The 16,482-nt window shown below is 46.9% G+C and overlaps 1 protein-coding gene across 3 annotated transcripts in view; it reads left to right on the top strand.

Annotated features, from left to right (window-relative positions):
• Window positions 1-3,886, top strand: part of LOC117512769 (IQ motif and SEC7 domain-containing protein 2-like) — a 143,463-nt gene extending 139,577 nt beyond the window's left edge. For all 3 annotated transcript variants that reach the window (XM_034172984.1, XM_034172985.1, XM_034172986.1), the window contains 3 exons: window positions 772-966; window positions 1,191-1,240; window positions 1,539-3,886. In XM_034172984.1, the coding sequence (XP_034028875.1) occupies window positions 772-966; window positions 1,191-1,240; window positions 1,539-2,894 (1,601 nt within the window). In that variant the 3' untranslated portion in view covers window positions 2,895-3,886. The remainder of the gene's footprint in view (window positions 1-771; window positions 967-1,190; window positions 1,241-1,538) is intronic.
• The last annotated feature ends 12,596 nt before the right edge of the window (window positions 3,887-16,482 follow it).

Here is a 16,482-nt window from a genome sequence, read left to right as displayed (position 1 = left end):
TTGCACGCTCCCTCAAATCTTGCGACATCTGTGGCATTGTGCTGTGTGATAAAACTGCACCTTTCAGAGTGGCCTTTTATTGTGGGCAGTCTAAGGCACACCTCTGCACTAATCATGGTGTCTAATCAGCATCTTGATATGGCACACCTGTGAGGTGGGATGGATTATCTCAGCAAAGGAGAAGTGCTCACTATCACAGATTTAGACTGGTTTGTGAACAATATTTGAGGGAAATGGTGATATTGTGTATGTGGAAAAAGTTTTAGATCTCTGAGTTCATCTCATACAAAATGGGAGCAAAACCAAAAGTGTTGCGTTTATATTTTTGTTGAGTGTAGTTGTGAGATCAAGACGTTAAGCAGTGACATATGGTGATGACCGGGTGTCTTTGGTAACAGGTCTCTTCAGATGATCTTTGGTTACTGCTGGAATGACCTTGTGATAAGTGAACAGTTGCTTATGGAGACAAAAGATTCATACTATTTGCATCAGACATTATAGCCATGTGGCACATTTCTCTGTGCATGACCCGGTGCCTGAGTGCAGAAGACCTCAGCAATGAGAAAAGGCCAAGGAGATGCTGACATGTCACCTGACTGCAGGTGATAGATGGCTCCTGTCAGGAGTTGAGGATGTACTAGTTGTCTGCTTAGGTGCTTGCCAACCAAGACCCAGGGCAGTTCATGCAGTGTGGTGGATGCAGTGACCCACAGCATCTGACCTGTTCTTCTCCCACTCATTTTAACTTGTGACTTCTGTGTTTGTTTGCAGCGGAGTTGGAGAAACAGAAAGGTGTGATGAGGCCCAGTTTGCTAACTGGAGGCGTGGTTGGAGGAGGCATCACCATGAAGAGTGACGTTGTCAATGGTACTCTGGGAAGGACAAGTTTTGATGACAACTGCTCAATGGGTGAGGGTCTCAAACGCACAGCTCTCAGCTCATCTCTCAGGGACCTTTCAGAGACAGGTGAGACCTCAGACACACGGTCAGTTCAGCACTTTTGCTTGTCGGCGGGTTTGAATCGGGTAGTAGGATGTCTACTATGATTTACTTCTTTGCTACGCTATATTCTGTTCTTTTTTCCTCTCATTTTCTCTCACTGATGTTACTTATATGGATCATAGCCATTAAAAAAAATAAGTACTACAATTTCCACTCTTTGTTAACATTACTCTTCCTGGTGGGTGCAGGGAAACGTGGTCGCAGGAACAGTGTTGGTTCCCTGGACAGTACTATGGAAGTAAGTCTGAAAGAATAGATGTTGACCTGCAGTGTTTGTTGGACTACTGTACATTTCCCTTCACTTGTGTTATATCACTGACAGCATGCTGTATATGTACAGTCTACCTCCGTACGTACACGTGCCCGTGTCCTTACGTGAGCGCACTGACCATCTTTGCATGTCTGTATTTTCATATTTTTCAAAGCATGTCCTTCACCTCTGCATATTGTGCAGATTGTTGTAGTCTGTGATGGTAAGTAGACAAATGGGGCATGTTGGATCCATCTAAAAGTGTGCTGACACTTTATCTTCCCAGGGCTCCATCATTAGCAGCCCCCAGCCTCACCAGCGCTATCCAGTGCCAGGTGTTGTCCCCGGCTGCTATGGATCTGAAGAATTCCGGCCTCATCGCCCCATCCTGAGCCCCGGAACAGGGGTGGGGGGTGGGCCGGGGCAGCAACATACCACTGCTGGGACAGGAGTTGGGGGAGTCTCCAGCAGTGTAGAGAGAGCAGGAGCGGGGAGTGGCTCTGGGGGGAGCAACAACAACAGCAGCTCCTTCCTGGGTTCCCTGTTCGGCAGCAAACGCACCAAGCCACCAGGGCCCCTCATTCCACCGGGGCCACCCTACCCCGCGCCTGTCCCCCCGCCGACTACTGGAGGGCCCCCTCCTCACTCCCCTTCATCTCTGTGTCAGCTGGACGGGGGGCCTTCCAAGATTCAGGCACTGCACGCACAGTACTGTCACGCAGCCACCGTGCAGCCCCCACCACCTTACTATCATCACCATCGCTACCACGTCCAAACCTGTCCTCCAACTTTGCAAGGCGTACCCAGTCTTACCATACAGAGAGGCCCACTACCTTGTCGTCCACCGCTTGGCCCCCCGCTCAGTCAGCACCCTCAGCTGGCCCATCTCTCCCAGCTTTCCCAGCATGGTCTTCCGGGTCGCTACGCCAACATGGTAGTGGGCTGTCCCCCCCCACTTTCTCCTCACTCCCAACACTCCCAGAACCCACAGTTCGCCCTGTACCACGCGCAGCCCACACACTCTGTCAGAGGGGGCGGCGGCCCTGGTACCAAACCTCCTTTAACGTTGTCTCATTCTCACCCACACCCCCACGCACACTCCCAAACCCACCCTGGACACGTACACACACCGCACCCAGCCAGCCACTCCACCCACCAAACACACTTCATATTCGGCACACTGCCCCACAATCTACCATCCGCTACCGTCAATGCGCATCACGCAGCGCCCGCCGCCCCGTATCTGCCCCAGTACCCTCCTCTCTCCTCCATCCCCCCTCCCCCACCACACTCCCCTTTACCCCCCCCTTCGTCCCCCCTTACCCCTCTTACACCTCTCTCCCCTCTCCCCCCCCCAGCACCCAGGGCAGCCTCAGCAGGGGCCGCAGGTGACAGGGGCTGGAGCGACAGGTACAGGGGGCAGCTCCAAATCCAAGCCTATCAACCGGATAAGTACCGTAGTGTGAGCAGGACATGCAGCTCTAGGGGTCAAAGGTTAGATGATAGAGTGGAAGAAGTGGGCGGAGCCAGGGCTCGGACCAACGCTATCAGGACGGAAAGTAACAGCATCAACCCAAGTGACAAGAGGAAGCGCAGCTTACTTCGTCTGTGTTACTTCCACCTCCGTTTCCCACATATGTAGGTGGAGCCAGCAGGCACATCTGGAGCTGATGAGCACGCTCACACATGCTACAAACATGCACACATTTGCACTTACACGTTTGTGCACACAATGAGAAAAAAGTATATCTATAGCCATATAATTTAAGATGAAACTAAATCGATAGCTATATAGCCTAAGTATTGTTTGTTTGAAGTCTAGTTGAGTCTGTATGAGACTATTTACATGTACAGTGCCAACATGTGATAATGTGACACTGGAACAGCACAGAGCATATATGTAGATGCTTAAATGGGGGTGTAAATAATGACTAAACTACCAAATGAATTCTAGCTGAGTTTGGCATTATTAGAAGTTACAGCATATATATATAGGAGAAAAAAAGGTTCTTGACTTTGCAATAACTAACTTGGCTTCACAATGTCTCTGCCCATTCTTGCAGATTGCGCTTAGCTGACGGGCATCTTTATTTATTTATTATTTTCTTTTCTGAAAGCACACTTCAGATATGTTGCTTCATGTGAAATTTTTAAAATCTGTGCACGGTTTTCTGACAGTCTTTTTGCTCAACAGTCTTCTACTCGTCAGCAGGAGCCACCTGGCTTCATAATACATTCCTCGTGGGTTATAGGAATTAATGACACAATCAATAATATATTTTGAAATTCTGAATGTTGCTGAAGCTTCTTGCTGTTTTTGTTGATATTATACCTGCTATGATTATGAATATTGTCCGACAATTGTTTTGACCAGTGATTTTATCAGCAGATGTTTGTACATGGTTATAGAGAGTGTAAGCACATAGAAATCCCCTCACTTGGCCATAGCCACGTGAGTGTGATATGGCTTGTGAAATGTGCCATAGTTTCCCATGGTACCTTCGTCCCGCGATTTCCACTGAGCTCATATTAAATGATTGGTGTTAGTGAGTTTTGATAATAACGAATGAGTTTTTATTTATGTTCAGTTTTATTTAAATACCAACACTATTGATCATTTTCTGTTTAGTTTCATGGAAGTAAATGGGGAGAGTTAAAGAAGAACTCTGGCATTTTTTTTTTTAACCTGAGTTCTACTTTTGGATGTTTTTTGGGATTATCTTTTCAGGCAACACAAAAACGGTTTTAATCAGTGCAGTACTGATTTCTAAACTGTAATGAACTAAGCAGCTATATTATGTAACTATATGGGGCGAGCGACATACACTTAGCATAAACCGCTTATTGTCACTGCTGAGCAGGTGAAAATGTCATTAGAAGTGTTTAGTACCTCCTACAGCGATAAATGTATGCATATTTACCTTGCTAAATGTAAAGAAACTTTTTAAAATGACGAATTACGCAGTTAGCCACTTATCTTAGCCTCCTGTGCATTCTACGGCAGTGTTCCCCACTGAGTCATTACAAGTCGATTGCCTATGAGAGGCTTAAGGCACCTAGACACTTGCACGGATTTGATCCCCGCGTTGCCACGCAATTCATTGTGTCAATGCATCCCACTCTTTCCCGCTTGACGCCACGCTGTATAAAATAATCATTTTGTAGCTGATGAAGCATTTGCTCTCAGAACTTGACTGATGAAACAATTCTGTCATCGCGTCCAGAATCACAGAGAAATTATCTACAGCTGCAGGCTGTTGTGTGCGTGTTGTGTGGTGGAGAACACATTTGGAATCTTGTCTCAAATGGAATTATTTATAATATATACACTAGACAGATAGATAGATAGTAATGGATTGGTAAAACAGTTGCATTTTCATGCCTTATTATGAGTTAGATAATGTATATGTAAAATTCTGTTTATTATAGCTGTAACATCTCGTCTTCAAGTTCAGATGCTGTGCGCAATGACACACGGAGACAAGCGGTGTTTTCAAATAGGTTGGGCAGTGTTCACGAATGCAAGAGGCATGAAATTAATGTGCACCCGCGCACAGTTCACGCCCAGAGTACAACAGTTTAATATGACGAGTTTACAAATTGGCATGTAAAATTGCGTGCCAGTCCAGGGATCAAATTTGTGTGAGTGTCAAGGTCCCTTTATTCTTCTGCTTACAGAAGGAATGATGCCCTGATTGTCAGTTGACTTGTAATGTCTGAGTGGGGAACACCGCCACAAAGGAGGAGGCTAGCTATACTAGTAGAGTTCTACTTTAGAATTGGAATGTATTATAGAAGACATAACTTACTGAATTTTCATGAAATTTTTGTATAAGATTGGTATAATTTTTTTAAATTTAGTGAGATAAACATGCCCATGTTTACGTCTTTAGAGACCCCCTCCATGTTACCAAACATTTCTAATGACATTTTCACCTGTTCGGTGACGATACCAAGTGGTTTACTGTGAGTTTTAGCTTGCACCAAACAATAACATTATGTAGCTTGTTAGCCCATTCAAATCAATACTGCACCAACTAAAGCAGTTTTTGACTTGAGTGAAAAGATCATCATCATCATCAGTTTTATTTATATAGCGCCAAATCACAACAAACAGTTGCCCCAAGGCCCTTTATATTGTAAGGCAAGGCCATACAATAATTACGTAAAAACCCCAACGGTCAAACGACCCCCTGTGAGCAAGCACTTGGCGACAGTGGGAAGAAAAAACTCCCTTTTTACAGGAAGAAACCTCCAGCAGAACCAGGCTCAGGGAGGGGCAGTCTTCTGCTGGGACTGGTTGGGGCTGAGGGAGAGAACCAAGAAAAAGACATGCTGTGGAGGGGAGCAGAGATCAATCACTAATGATTAAATGCAGAGTGGTGCATACAGAGCAAAAAGAGAAAGAAACACTCAGTGCATCATGGGAACCCCCCAGCAGTCTAAGTCTATAGCAGCATAACTAAGGGATGGTTCAGGGTCACCTGATCCAGCCCTAACTATAAGCTTTAGCAAAAAGGAAAGTTTTAAGCCTAATCTTAAAAGTAGAGAGTGTGTCTGTCTCCCTGATCCGAATTGGGAGCTGGTTCCACAGGAGAGGAGCCTGAAAGCTGAAGGCTCTGCCTCCCATTCTACTCTTACAAACCCTAGGAACTACAAGTAAGCCTGCAGTCTGAGAGCGAAGCGCTCTATTGGGGTGATATGGTACTATGAGGTCCCTAAGATAAGATGGGACCTGATTATTCAAAACCTTATAAGTAAGAAGAAGAATTTTAAATTCTATTCTAGAATTAACAGGAAGCCAATGAAGAGAGGCCAATATGGGTGAGATATGCTCTCTCCTTCTAGTCCCTGTCAGTACTCTAGCTGCAGCATTTTGAATTAACTGAAGGCTTTTCAGGGAGCTTTTAGGACAACCTGATAATAATGAATTACAATAGTCAAGCCTAGAGGAAATAAATGCATGAATTAGTTTTTCAGCATCACTCTGAGACAAGACCTTTCTAATTTTAGAGATATTGCGTAAATGCAAAAAAGCAGTCCTACATATTTGTTTAATATGCGCTTTGAATGACATATCCTGATCAAAAATGACTCCAAGATTTCTCACAGTATTACTAGAGGTCAGGGTAATGCCATCCAGAGTAAGGATCTGGTTAGACACCATGTTTCTAAGATTTGTGGGGCCAAGTACAATAACTTCAGTTTTATCTGAGTTTAAAAGCAGGAAATTAGAGGTCATCCATGTCTTTATGTCTGTAAAACAATCCTGCAGTTTAGCTAATTGATTTAGCTAATTAAAAGATGAACCCTAAAACATCAAAACAAAAAAGTGCCTAGGTTGAAAAATGAGTAACTCTTTAAAGTTGTAAAATTTGAACTTGCAGAATTCCATTTCAAATTTATGTAAATTTCTAAGTGTTGCAAAAAAAAAAAAAAAAAAATAGACAGGGGGACAAAAAACAAAAAAACAAAAACACACACACACACTTTAAATATGGCCAGTGAAGATCTTCCCTTACAAGGTATCACTGCTAACTTCCTGGCAGAAACTTTTATACATTTTTTTTTCTGTTTTGAAGAAAAACATGTTTATCTGCACTTTCGTTGGTTGTGCACGAGTCAGACACAACCTTCTTCGATTCCCCCTCTCTTACCAGTTTTCAAACAAAAAAAAATTATTAGATTTTCTGATGTCTGAGGACTTCATGTTTTAAAAACATGAGTCCTGAATGTAAGAGGGCTTTCATTTACCCCTTTTTTCTGTGGGCCTTGTGTAAGTGTTATCCCTTTTTGCTACTGCAGTTTTTATGAGATGTTAACTTAGCACTGATGTTATTTACCTTCAGTGCCATTGATTACAAAGGGAAAAACCATATTTTAATAAATGAGAGGATATTTGGGTGAGGAAGAAGTGGAACAGAGTTGGAAAACAAGAACAGAATTCTTATTGATTTTAAAGGTGGTTGAAAGAAATTCAAGAATGTCAGATGTGAAAAGATTTTACAAATATATGTTGGCTGTCCTATTCCTTTTATTGTGCCATTTTGACTCTTATTGCATGAATATATCTGCACTTATTTAATAGATTGTACTGTATAAACCTGAATGTACATATTATATTATACATAGGCTTCTATCATTGCCATGGGATGAATTCCTCCCATTCTGTATTCAGGTGCGTGCATGTGAGTGCCACTAAGTGTGTACATAGAAAAGCAAGAAACAGACGGCAAATGTTGGTCAAAGGTAATTATTTTGCTTTTCTTATTATTTTAGACTGAAGGCGAGAGAATGATTTACCAGGATAGAAAAGCCAAAAAGGCTTATTGATATTATTTCAAACAAAGGACTTCATTTTTATTTTATTTTGTGTGTGTGTGTATTATGTGTACTGAAAGAATAGAGAATAGAGATGTGAATATTTATTGCTTCTGATAAATTAAAGTGTCCTTGCAGTGAAAAGCCTGCGTGCGTACATTTTTTTCCCTCATATTTTAACTTGGTAGTGTGATTCCAGCAATATTTGCTTAAAATATTATGCTCATTGATGATCAATAATCAAGAATACAAATGATCTGTGATACTTATAATATGAAGATCATAATGCATGCAATATCTACCATACTTTTGCTGCTTATGTCCTGATAGAGGAAGATAAATACTGTGTTTAGATGTTAGTACTGTATAATATATGATGAAACAGTTTGATGAAACAATTTCCTTCGGGATTAATAAAGTTATATTGCAATGTCGGGAAAACATCGCACACATACATACATAACCACAAACGCACATATATGTGGATGTGTGCATGTGTTGTGTTGTGTGTATATGTATGTTGTATATACACACACGCACACACATATATATAAAATAAAAAATTTGGCAATTATTTCAGTATTTCGACCTCTGGCTTGGAGAAAAAGACCTTGAACGCTATGTCGGGCCACACTTTTTGCTTGGAAACTTGTGACGAAATTGAGCAAAAATGTCTGACAATTTCATTTATCCCAAAGAAAATGTTAGTCTGGCTGTATTGTGATATAGGCTAAGTCGTCGATGACTCAAATTACAGAGGTAATCTCATGAACGCACTTTCTGGGAATAGAGGTTTTTGTGTTTGGTCTTTTCCAATGTCCAAGGTTTCTAAACGCAGCATTACTACTTTAGACATTCAATTTATTTAATTCATATAGCACCAAATCACAACAAAGCTGCCTCAAGGCGCTTCACACCTTACCAATCCCTAGAGCAAGCACACAGGTGACAGTAGTAAGGAAAAACTCCCTCTCAAGCAGACCAGACTCAGAGGGGTGATGGCTTAGGCCATTTCTAACCATTACAAGGTTTTTGTTGTTGTTGTTGTTGGTGGTGGGTTTTTTATTATTATTATTATTATTATTTTACATAAATTTCTTAACAAACAGAAAAAAACAGAAGAGCAACAAAAACAGAGTCCTTAATTGCAATTAAAAATGTTGTGTGGGCCGCCAGAAGAGGAGGTACTGCTGGCCCACCACCAGAGGGCGCCCTGTCTGGAGTGCGGGCTCCAGGCACCAGAGGGCGCAGCCGCCTCACAGGAGCAGCCAGGGTGACAGCTGTCACGCATCACCTGCAACAGCTGTTACCAATCACCTGATCAGCAGGGGTACATCAGCAGGACGACGTCTCCACCTCTTTGCCTAGATATCGTTCTACCTGGAAGGTAACGTTCTCAGCTGACCGTGAGATCTTTTCAGTAACCTTTTGTGACTTTTGTGCATTATATAGCAGACTCTTTCCAACGAGAGGTGGAGGTAGTTTTCCTGCCGTGTGGATTGCTGGGTGTAAACGCGCCCACATTTAATTGTTTTTTTTTTGTTCCTCGCCAGCAGTACCAGGTCCGACACGCGGAGGCAGTGGCCACCTGGGAGTTCGGGACTTGGCGGCTCCAGTATTCCCGGGGTCTGGTGGCGGAGGAAATCGTGTGGTTCCGGTTCTGCTTTGGACAGACGTCTTCTATCTTCGAGCCTGCCCACACGACACCTTCTGTGATTTGACTTGTTGTCTATTGTTATCTGTTGTGTTTGTTGTGCCCATTCACAACAGTAAAGTGTTGTTATTTGACTTCCTCCATTGTCTGTTCATTTGCGCCCCCTGTTGTGGGTCCGTGTACTTACACTTTCCCAACAGGATATCTCGGCCAACGTCATGGACCCCGAGGGGCGTCAACCGGCCGTTGAACGGCCAATGGAAGAGCAGGGCGCACAGGCGTCTGCAGGAGAAATGATCGGTGAGTTGCAGCGAATCCTCACCGCTTTTACGGCTCGGCTGGATCTGATGACTGAGCAGAACGTCCTCCTTAACCACAGGGTGGAGGCTCTCGCCGCGCAGGTGGAAGCGCGCCCTCAGGGCGCTGCTGCGGCTCCCCCTCCTGTCGATCCTGTGCGCAATAGTGACGTTCCACAGGTCGTTCAACGACCCCTCCCACCTTCCCCTGAAGCATACATAAGCCCTCCAGAGCCGTACGGGGGTTGTGTGGAGACATGCGCGGACTTTCTTATGCAGTGTTCGCTCGTCTTCGCACAACATCCCGTCATGTACGTGACTGATGCTAGTAAGATAGCTTATGTGATTAATCTGCTTCGCGGCAAGGCACGCGCTTGGGCTACAGCGCTCTGGGAGCAAAATTCACGGCTCCTTCTGACATATGATGGGTTTGTGAGGGAGTTCAGAACAGTGTTCGATCACCCAAATAGAGGAGAGACCGCTTCAGCCGTCAATGAGACAGGGGCGCCGGAGCGCAGCTGCTTATGCAGTCGACTTCCGCATCGCGGCTGCGAGGTCCGGCTGGAATAACACTGCCCTCCGCGCCGCCTTCGTAAACGGACTATCGTTGGTCCTGAAGGAGCACCTGGTGGCTAAGGACGAACCGCGGGATTTGGACGGGCTTATTGATCTCGTTATACGATTAGACAATCGTTTAGAGGAACGCCGTCGGGAGCGAGGCGAAGGACGTGACCGGATACGCGCCGCCCCTCTCCCTTCCAGGTTCGAAAAGGGGCCGCCCTCCCCACGCTCCACAGCCGCAGCGCTTTGTGGGGCAACAGCTCCCCCTGTTGACGTTGTTAGGGAAACGCACAGGGCCAAAATGAGGAGGCTGATCCGTGGAGAGTGTTTTCTCTGCAGCTCAACAGAGCACACACATAGAGACTGCCCCAAACGGCCAAAACGACAACACTCGCCCTTAGAGACTGGGCTAAGGGGGGGTCAAGACATTCAAGTGAGACACACACAAATTGCCACACGACTCCCAGTCACAATCCTGAGCGGGGATTTAACCCTTCAAGCCCGAGCACTGGTGGACACGGGGTCAGAAGGGAATCTGCTAGACAGCGGATGGGCAAAGGAGGTAGGGCTCCCTCTGGTGGCGCTTCCTTCGCCATTGCAGGTGTGGGCACTAGATGGCACCCTCCTCCCTTTACTCACACACAAGACACAACCAGTAACTCTGGTGGTGTCTGGAAACCACCGGGAGGAGATTGAGTTTTTTGTAACTCCTTCTACCTCCCGCGTGATTTTGGGCATCCCATGGATGTTAAAGCACAATCCCGGATCGATTGGCCGTCTGGGGTGGTGGTTCAGTGGAGCGAACCTGCCATCGGGTGTGTTTAGGATCCTCGGTTCCTCCCGGTTCCCGGGCTAGGAGGAGGTCAAAGTCCCTCCCAATCTGACGGCAGTGCCGGTTGAGTACCACGATCTTGCTGACGTCTTCAGCAAGGATCTGGCACTCACCCTTCCCCCGCACCGTCCGTACGATTGTGCCATTGATTTGGTTCCAGGCGCTGAGTTCCCGTCCAGCAGGCTGTACAACCTCTCACGACCTGAGCGCGATCAATGGAGACCTACATCCGGGACTCATTAGCTGCCGGTCTGATCCGGAACTCCACCTCCCCGATGGGGCAGGTTTCTTTTTTGTGGGCAAGAAAGATGGCGGACTTCGTCCATGTATTGATTACAGGGGGCTGAATGAGATTACGGTTCGCAACCGATACCCGTTGCCATTATTAGATTCCGTGTTCACCCCCCTGCATGGAGCCAAAATCTTTACTAAGCTGGATCTTAGAAATGCGTATCACCTGGTTTGGATCCGGAAGGGAGACGAATGGAAGACGGCATTCAACACCCCATTAGGTCACTTTGAGTACCTGGTCATGCCGTTCGGCCTCACAAACGCCCCCGCGACGTTCCAAGCATTAGTTAATGATGTCTTGCGGGATTTCCTGCACCGATTCGTCTTCGTATATCTAGACGATATACTCATCTTTTCTCCGGATCCTGAGACTCATGTCTGGCATGTACATCAGGTCCTGCAGCGGTTGTTGGAGAACCTGCTGTTGTGAAGGGCGAGAAGTGTGAGTTTCACCGCACATCTTTGTCCTTCCTGGGGTTTATCATCTCCCCCAACTCCGTCGCTCCTGATCCGGCCAAGGTTGCGGCGGTGAGAGACTGGCCCCAACCCACTAGCCGTAGAAAGCTGCAACAGTTCCTCGGCTTTGCAAATTTCTACAGGAGGTTCATTAAGGGCTACAGTCAGGTAGTTAGCCCCCTGACAGCCCTGACCTCACCAAAAGTCCCCTTCACCTGGTCAGATCGTTGCGATGCCGCGTTCAAGGAGTTGAAACGGCGCTTCTCGTCTGCACCCGTTCTGGTGCAGCCCGATCCTAGTCGCCAGTTAGTGGTTGAAGTGGACGCCTCGGACTCAGGGATAGGAGCTGTGCTTTCCCAGAGCGGGAAGACCGATAAGGTCCTTCACCCGTGTGCCTATTTTTCCCGCAGGTTGACCCCGGCCGAACGGAACTATGACGTCGGCAATCGAGAACTCCTTGCAGTGAAAGAGGCTCTTGAAGAGTGGAGACATCTGTTGGAGGGAACGTCCGTGCCATTCACGGTTTTCACTGACCACCGGAACCTGGAGTATATCAGGACCGCCAAGCGGCTGAACCCCAGGCAAGCCCGCTTGTCACTGTTCTTCGGCCGTTTTGACTTCCGGATCACCTACCGTCCCGGGACCAAAAACCAGAGATCGGATGCCTTGTCCCGGGTACATGAAGATGAAGTCAAAGCGGAGTTGTCGGATCCACCGGAACCCATCATCCCGGAGTCCACTATCGTGGCCACCCTCACCTGGGACTTAGAGAGAACCGTCCGGGAGGCCCTGGTACGAAGCCCGGACCCCGGAACTGGGCCGAAGAACAAACTATACGTCCCACCAGAAGCTAGGGCTGCAGTCCTGGACTTCTGTCACGGCTCCAAGCTCTCCTGTCATCCAGGGGTGCGAAGAACCGTGGCAGTTGTCCGGCAGCGCTTCTGGTGGGCGTCCCTAGAGGCCGACGTCCGGGATTATATCCAGGCCTGCACCACCTGCGCCAGGGGCAAGGCTGACCATCGCAGGGCATCAGGACTACTCCAGCTGCTGCCTGTGCCTCATCGCCCCTGGTCCCACATCGGCCTGGATTTTGTCACGGGCCTCCCGCCGTCCCAGGGTAACACCACCATCCTCATGATAGTGGACCGATTCTCCAAGGCGGCCCATTTCGTGGCCCTCCCGAAGCTCCCAACAGCCCAGGAGACAGCGGACCTCCTGGTCCACCACGTCATCCGGCTGCATGGGATTCCAACAGACATCGTCTCCGATCGCGGTCCCCAGTTCTCCTCGCAAGTCTGGAGGAGCTTCTGCCAGGAACTGGGGGCCACGGTGAGTCTCTCATCCGGGTACCACCCTCAGACCAATGGGCAAGCAGAACGGGTAACCAGGAGGTGGAACAGGCCTTGCGCTGCGTGACTGCCGCGCACCCGGCGGCCTGGAGTACCCATTTGGCCTGGATCGAGTTATGCCCATAACAGCCAGGTGTCTTCAGCCACCGGCCTCTCCCCTTTTGAGGTGTGTCTGGGTATCAGCCCCCGTTGTTCCGGTGGTTGAGGGAGAGGTTGGTGTGCCCTCGGTCCAGGCCCACCTACGGAAGTGCCGTCGGGTGTGGCGTGCCGCCCGTTCTGCTTGCTAAAGGCCCGGACGAGGGCAAAAGCCCATGCAGACCGTCGGCGGACCCACGGCCCCTGCGTATCGGCCAGGGCAGGAGGTGTGGTTATCCACAAAGGACATTCCCTCAAAGTGGACTCACCCCAAGCTACAGGACCGTTATATCGGCCCTTTCAAGATCCTAAGGTCATCAGTCCAGCCGCAGTGAGGCTTCAGCTTCCGGCCTCACTGCGGATCCATCCTGTGTTTCATGTATCCCGTGTCAAACCGCATCACACCTCATCCCTCTGTACTCTGGGTCCGGCACCGCCTCCTGCCCGGATCATTGATGGCGAGCCGGCTTGGACTGTACGCCGGCTCTTGGATGTCCGTAGGATGGGCCGGGGCTTCCAGTATTTGGTGGACTGGGAGGGGTACGGTCCTGAAGAACGCTCCTGGGTGAAGAGGAGCTTCATCCTGGACCCGGCCCTCCTGGCCGATTTCTACCGCCGCCACCCGGACAAGCCTGGTCGGGAGGCGCCCGTTGAGGGGGGGGGGTCCTGTTGTGTGGGCCGCCAGACGAGGCAGGTACTGCTGGCCCCCCACCAGAGGGCGCCCTGTTGGAGTGCGGGCTCCAGGCAACCAGAGGGCGCAGCCGGCCTCACCGGAGCAGCCAGGGTGACAGCTTGTCACCGATCACCTGCAACAAGCTGTTACCAATCCACCTGATCAGGCAGGGGGTACATCAGCAGGACGACGTCTCAACTCTTTGACGAGATATCGTTCCTACTGGAAGGTAACGTTCTCAGGCTGACCGTGAGATCTTTTCAGTAACCTTTTGTGCATTATATAGCAGAATCTTTCCAACGAGAGGTGGAGGTAGTTTTCCTGCCGTGTGGATTTGCTGGGTGTAACGCACCCACATTTAATTGTTTTTTTTTTTGTTCCTCGCCAGCAGTACCAGGTCCGACACGCGGAGGCAGTGGCCACCTGGGAGTTCGGGACTTGGCGGCTCCAGTATTCCCGGGGTCTGGTGGCGGAGGAAATCGTGTGGTTCCGGTTCTGCTTTGGACAGACGTCTTCTATCTTCGAGCCTGCCCACACGACACCTTCTGTGATTTGACTTGTTGTCTATTGTTGTAATCTGTTGTGTTGTTGTGCCCATTCACAAACAGTAAAGTGTTGTTATTTGACTTCCTCCATTGTCCGTTCATTTGCGCCCCCTGTTGTGGGTCCGTGTACCTACACTTTCCCAACATAAAAAGCAGTCTATTTTGGGTCTTTAGTCTGTGCGTCAATTCCAGAACAGGTAGGTCCCAAACAGGTATGACTTCGTCATTGGTGCAACAGGCAGGGCATCCTGAGGTTAGTACGGCACCCTTGGGTGTCGGTTCAGCATCCATTAAAGTTGCTCATCATTGCCTCAGGCAGAGAGAAAAAGATCAGAATTAGTTGGCTGGAAATAACTGCACCTGAGGCATTAGTTCACCAGCAGTAAATCAACAGGGAAGCAAAGAGATTGCTAAGGTGGTTACCGGGAACTAGCCCTGTGCTTAACTAACAGATGCAGAATTTAGATGTAGTGAGGCAGAGGCCTCACTACAGGGGCAGGGGCATGTGTAATGTTTAAACCAAGCGACATACAAGTTATGCATGGATTTTTCATATTTTTAACTGTTTTGCAAGAATTAGTGAGCAAGGTTGAGTGGATGTGGCTTATTTAAGTAAATCTGCTGCAGCTCACGAATGAATACTCTTTTGAAATCAAACTTGATGGACAAAATCACAATGAAATTCTGTAAAATTCTGGAATCAATTTGCACTGCGCAGAGTGCACTGCAAATCTTGCATTCTGTATCACCACTCTTAGCTTCATAGTGAAGTACAGCAGAGAAGGATTTCTTTCACCAAAACAGGCTGGCATCTCAAATGTACCTTCTGGCAATTTGTAGCCAAATGTTCAGGTCTTGTTTTGAAGAAAATCTCCTCTATACCATTTCATCATGAAGCTGTATAGCGTGATACAAATACAAAGCTTGCACTGTGCAGAATTTTCCAATCACACTCACATAAGCCTAACTTGTTCTGTTGTCTTGGTGTCTTCATCACTCTTCTTGCACAGTCACTCAGTTGAGAACTGTCTACTCCATGCAGTGTCATATTGTTTGTATTTTTTCGTAACTGATGTAAATAAAGACCAAGACATATTCAGTGGCAGCTTTACCATCAGAGAGCCTCGTCCACAACGACCACAAAGACTCCAAGCTGTCATTGATGTTAAAGGGGGCAACACACGATATTAAGAACGGGTATGTAAACTTTTGATCAGGATCATTTGGGTAGTTTCTGTTGTCATTATGGTTTAAAAAGAGTAAACACAGTTGTTGACAATAAATTACTTCACCCAACAACTAACCATGAGTGGAAAAAAAAAGTTTTGTGTTATCATTCATATTCTCTGAAAAAATGGCCAAGAAAGAAAGAAAGAAAAAAAAACTCTGCCATGGTATAACTTTCGAGCACAACTGTAAGTCCTTCCTCTCTTGGTGTTTGCAACTGTTCATGTTTATCTGATTGACAAAGACAGCACAGTTCCCAATTGACATTATCCATTGTTGACACAGTATGAATCGGGCACACATTATCTTCAGGTTCACTATTTATTACCACCAACCGTCCATATAATTCACTATCAGTATTCTTCCTCACCATTCCAGCCAAGTACATCTGAAAAATATAGACTATTTATTAGTAGGTATAACCACATAAACATAAATTACCAGAATAAAAATGACAGAACAAGTAGTCATATCAGCAACCGTTGCATCCCTGAAAAGACGGAAATAATGTGATTTTGTAATTATGTCAAACTGGAAGCACTCAGAGAGTGCAAGCCTCCGCCAAGGCCATAGGGTCACTGACGTCACATGGAATACCCTTTGGCAAAGAGACTTATCCCACGTCGTTTCACGCATCTACTGTCATGTTTCAGATTCAGTGGTTAAACCCTTAGATCTTCAGCAATGATTTATAAAGAGAAACTGCATGAACTACACGTTTTTTTTTATTTTCTAATAAGTTATTCAATGAGGAGAAGCAAATGCTAAATTATTGTGTTGTAACTTAAGTTTTGTTAAGCCTTTGTGATCCGTCTTCATGAAGTTGGATGATGAAATTGGCATTATCCTGCAATGATAAAGAATCCTTAAAAAAATTACTGGATCCGGAT

This window comes from Thalassophryne amazonica, chromosome 6, assembly GCF_902500255.1.
Source record: "Thalassophryne amazonica chromosome 6, fThaAma1.1, whole genome shotgun sequence".
Lineage (NCBI taxonomy): Eukaryota > Metazoa > Chordata > Actinopteri > Batrachoidiformes > Batrachoididae > Thalassophryne > Thalassophryne amazonica.
This window is presented reverse-complemented; position numbering and strand designations above follow the sequence as displayed.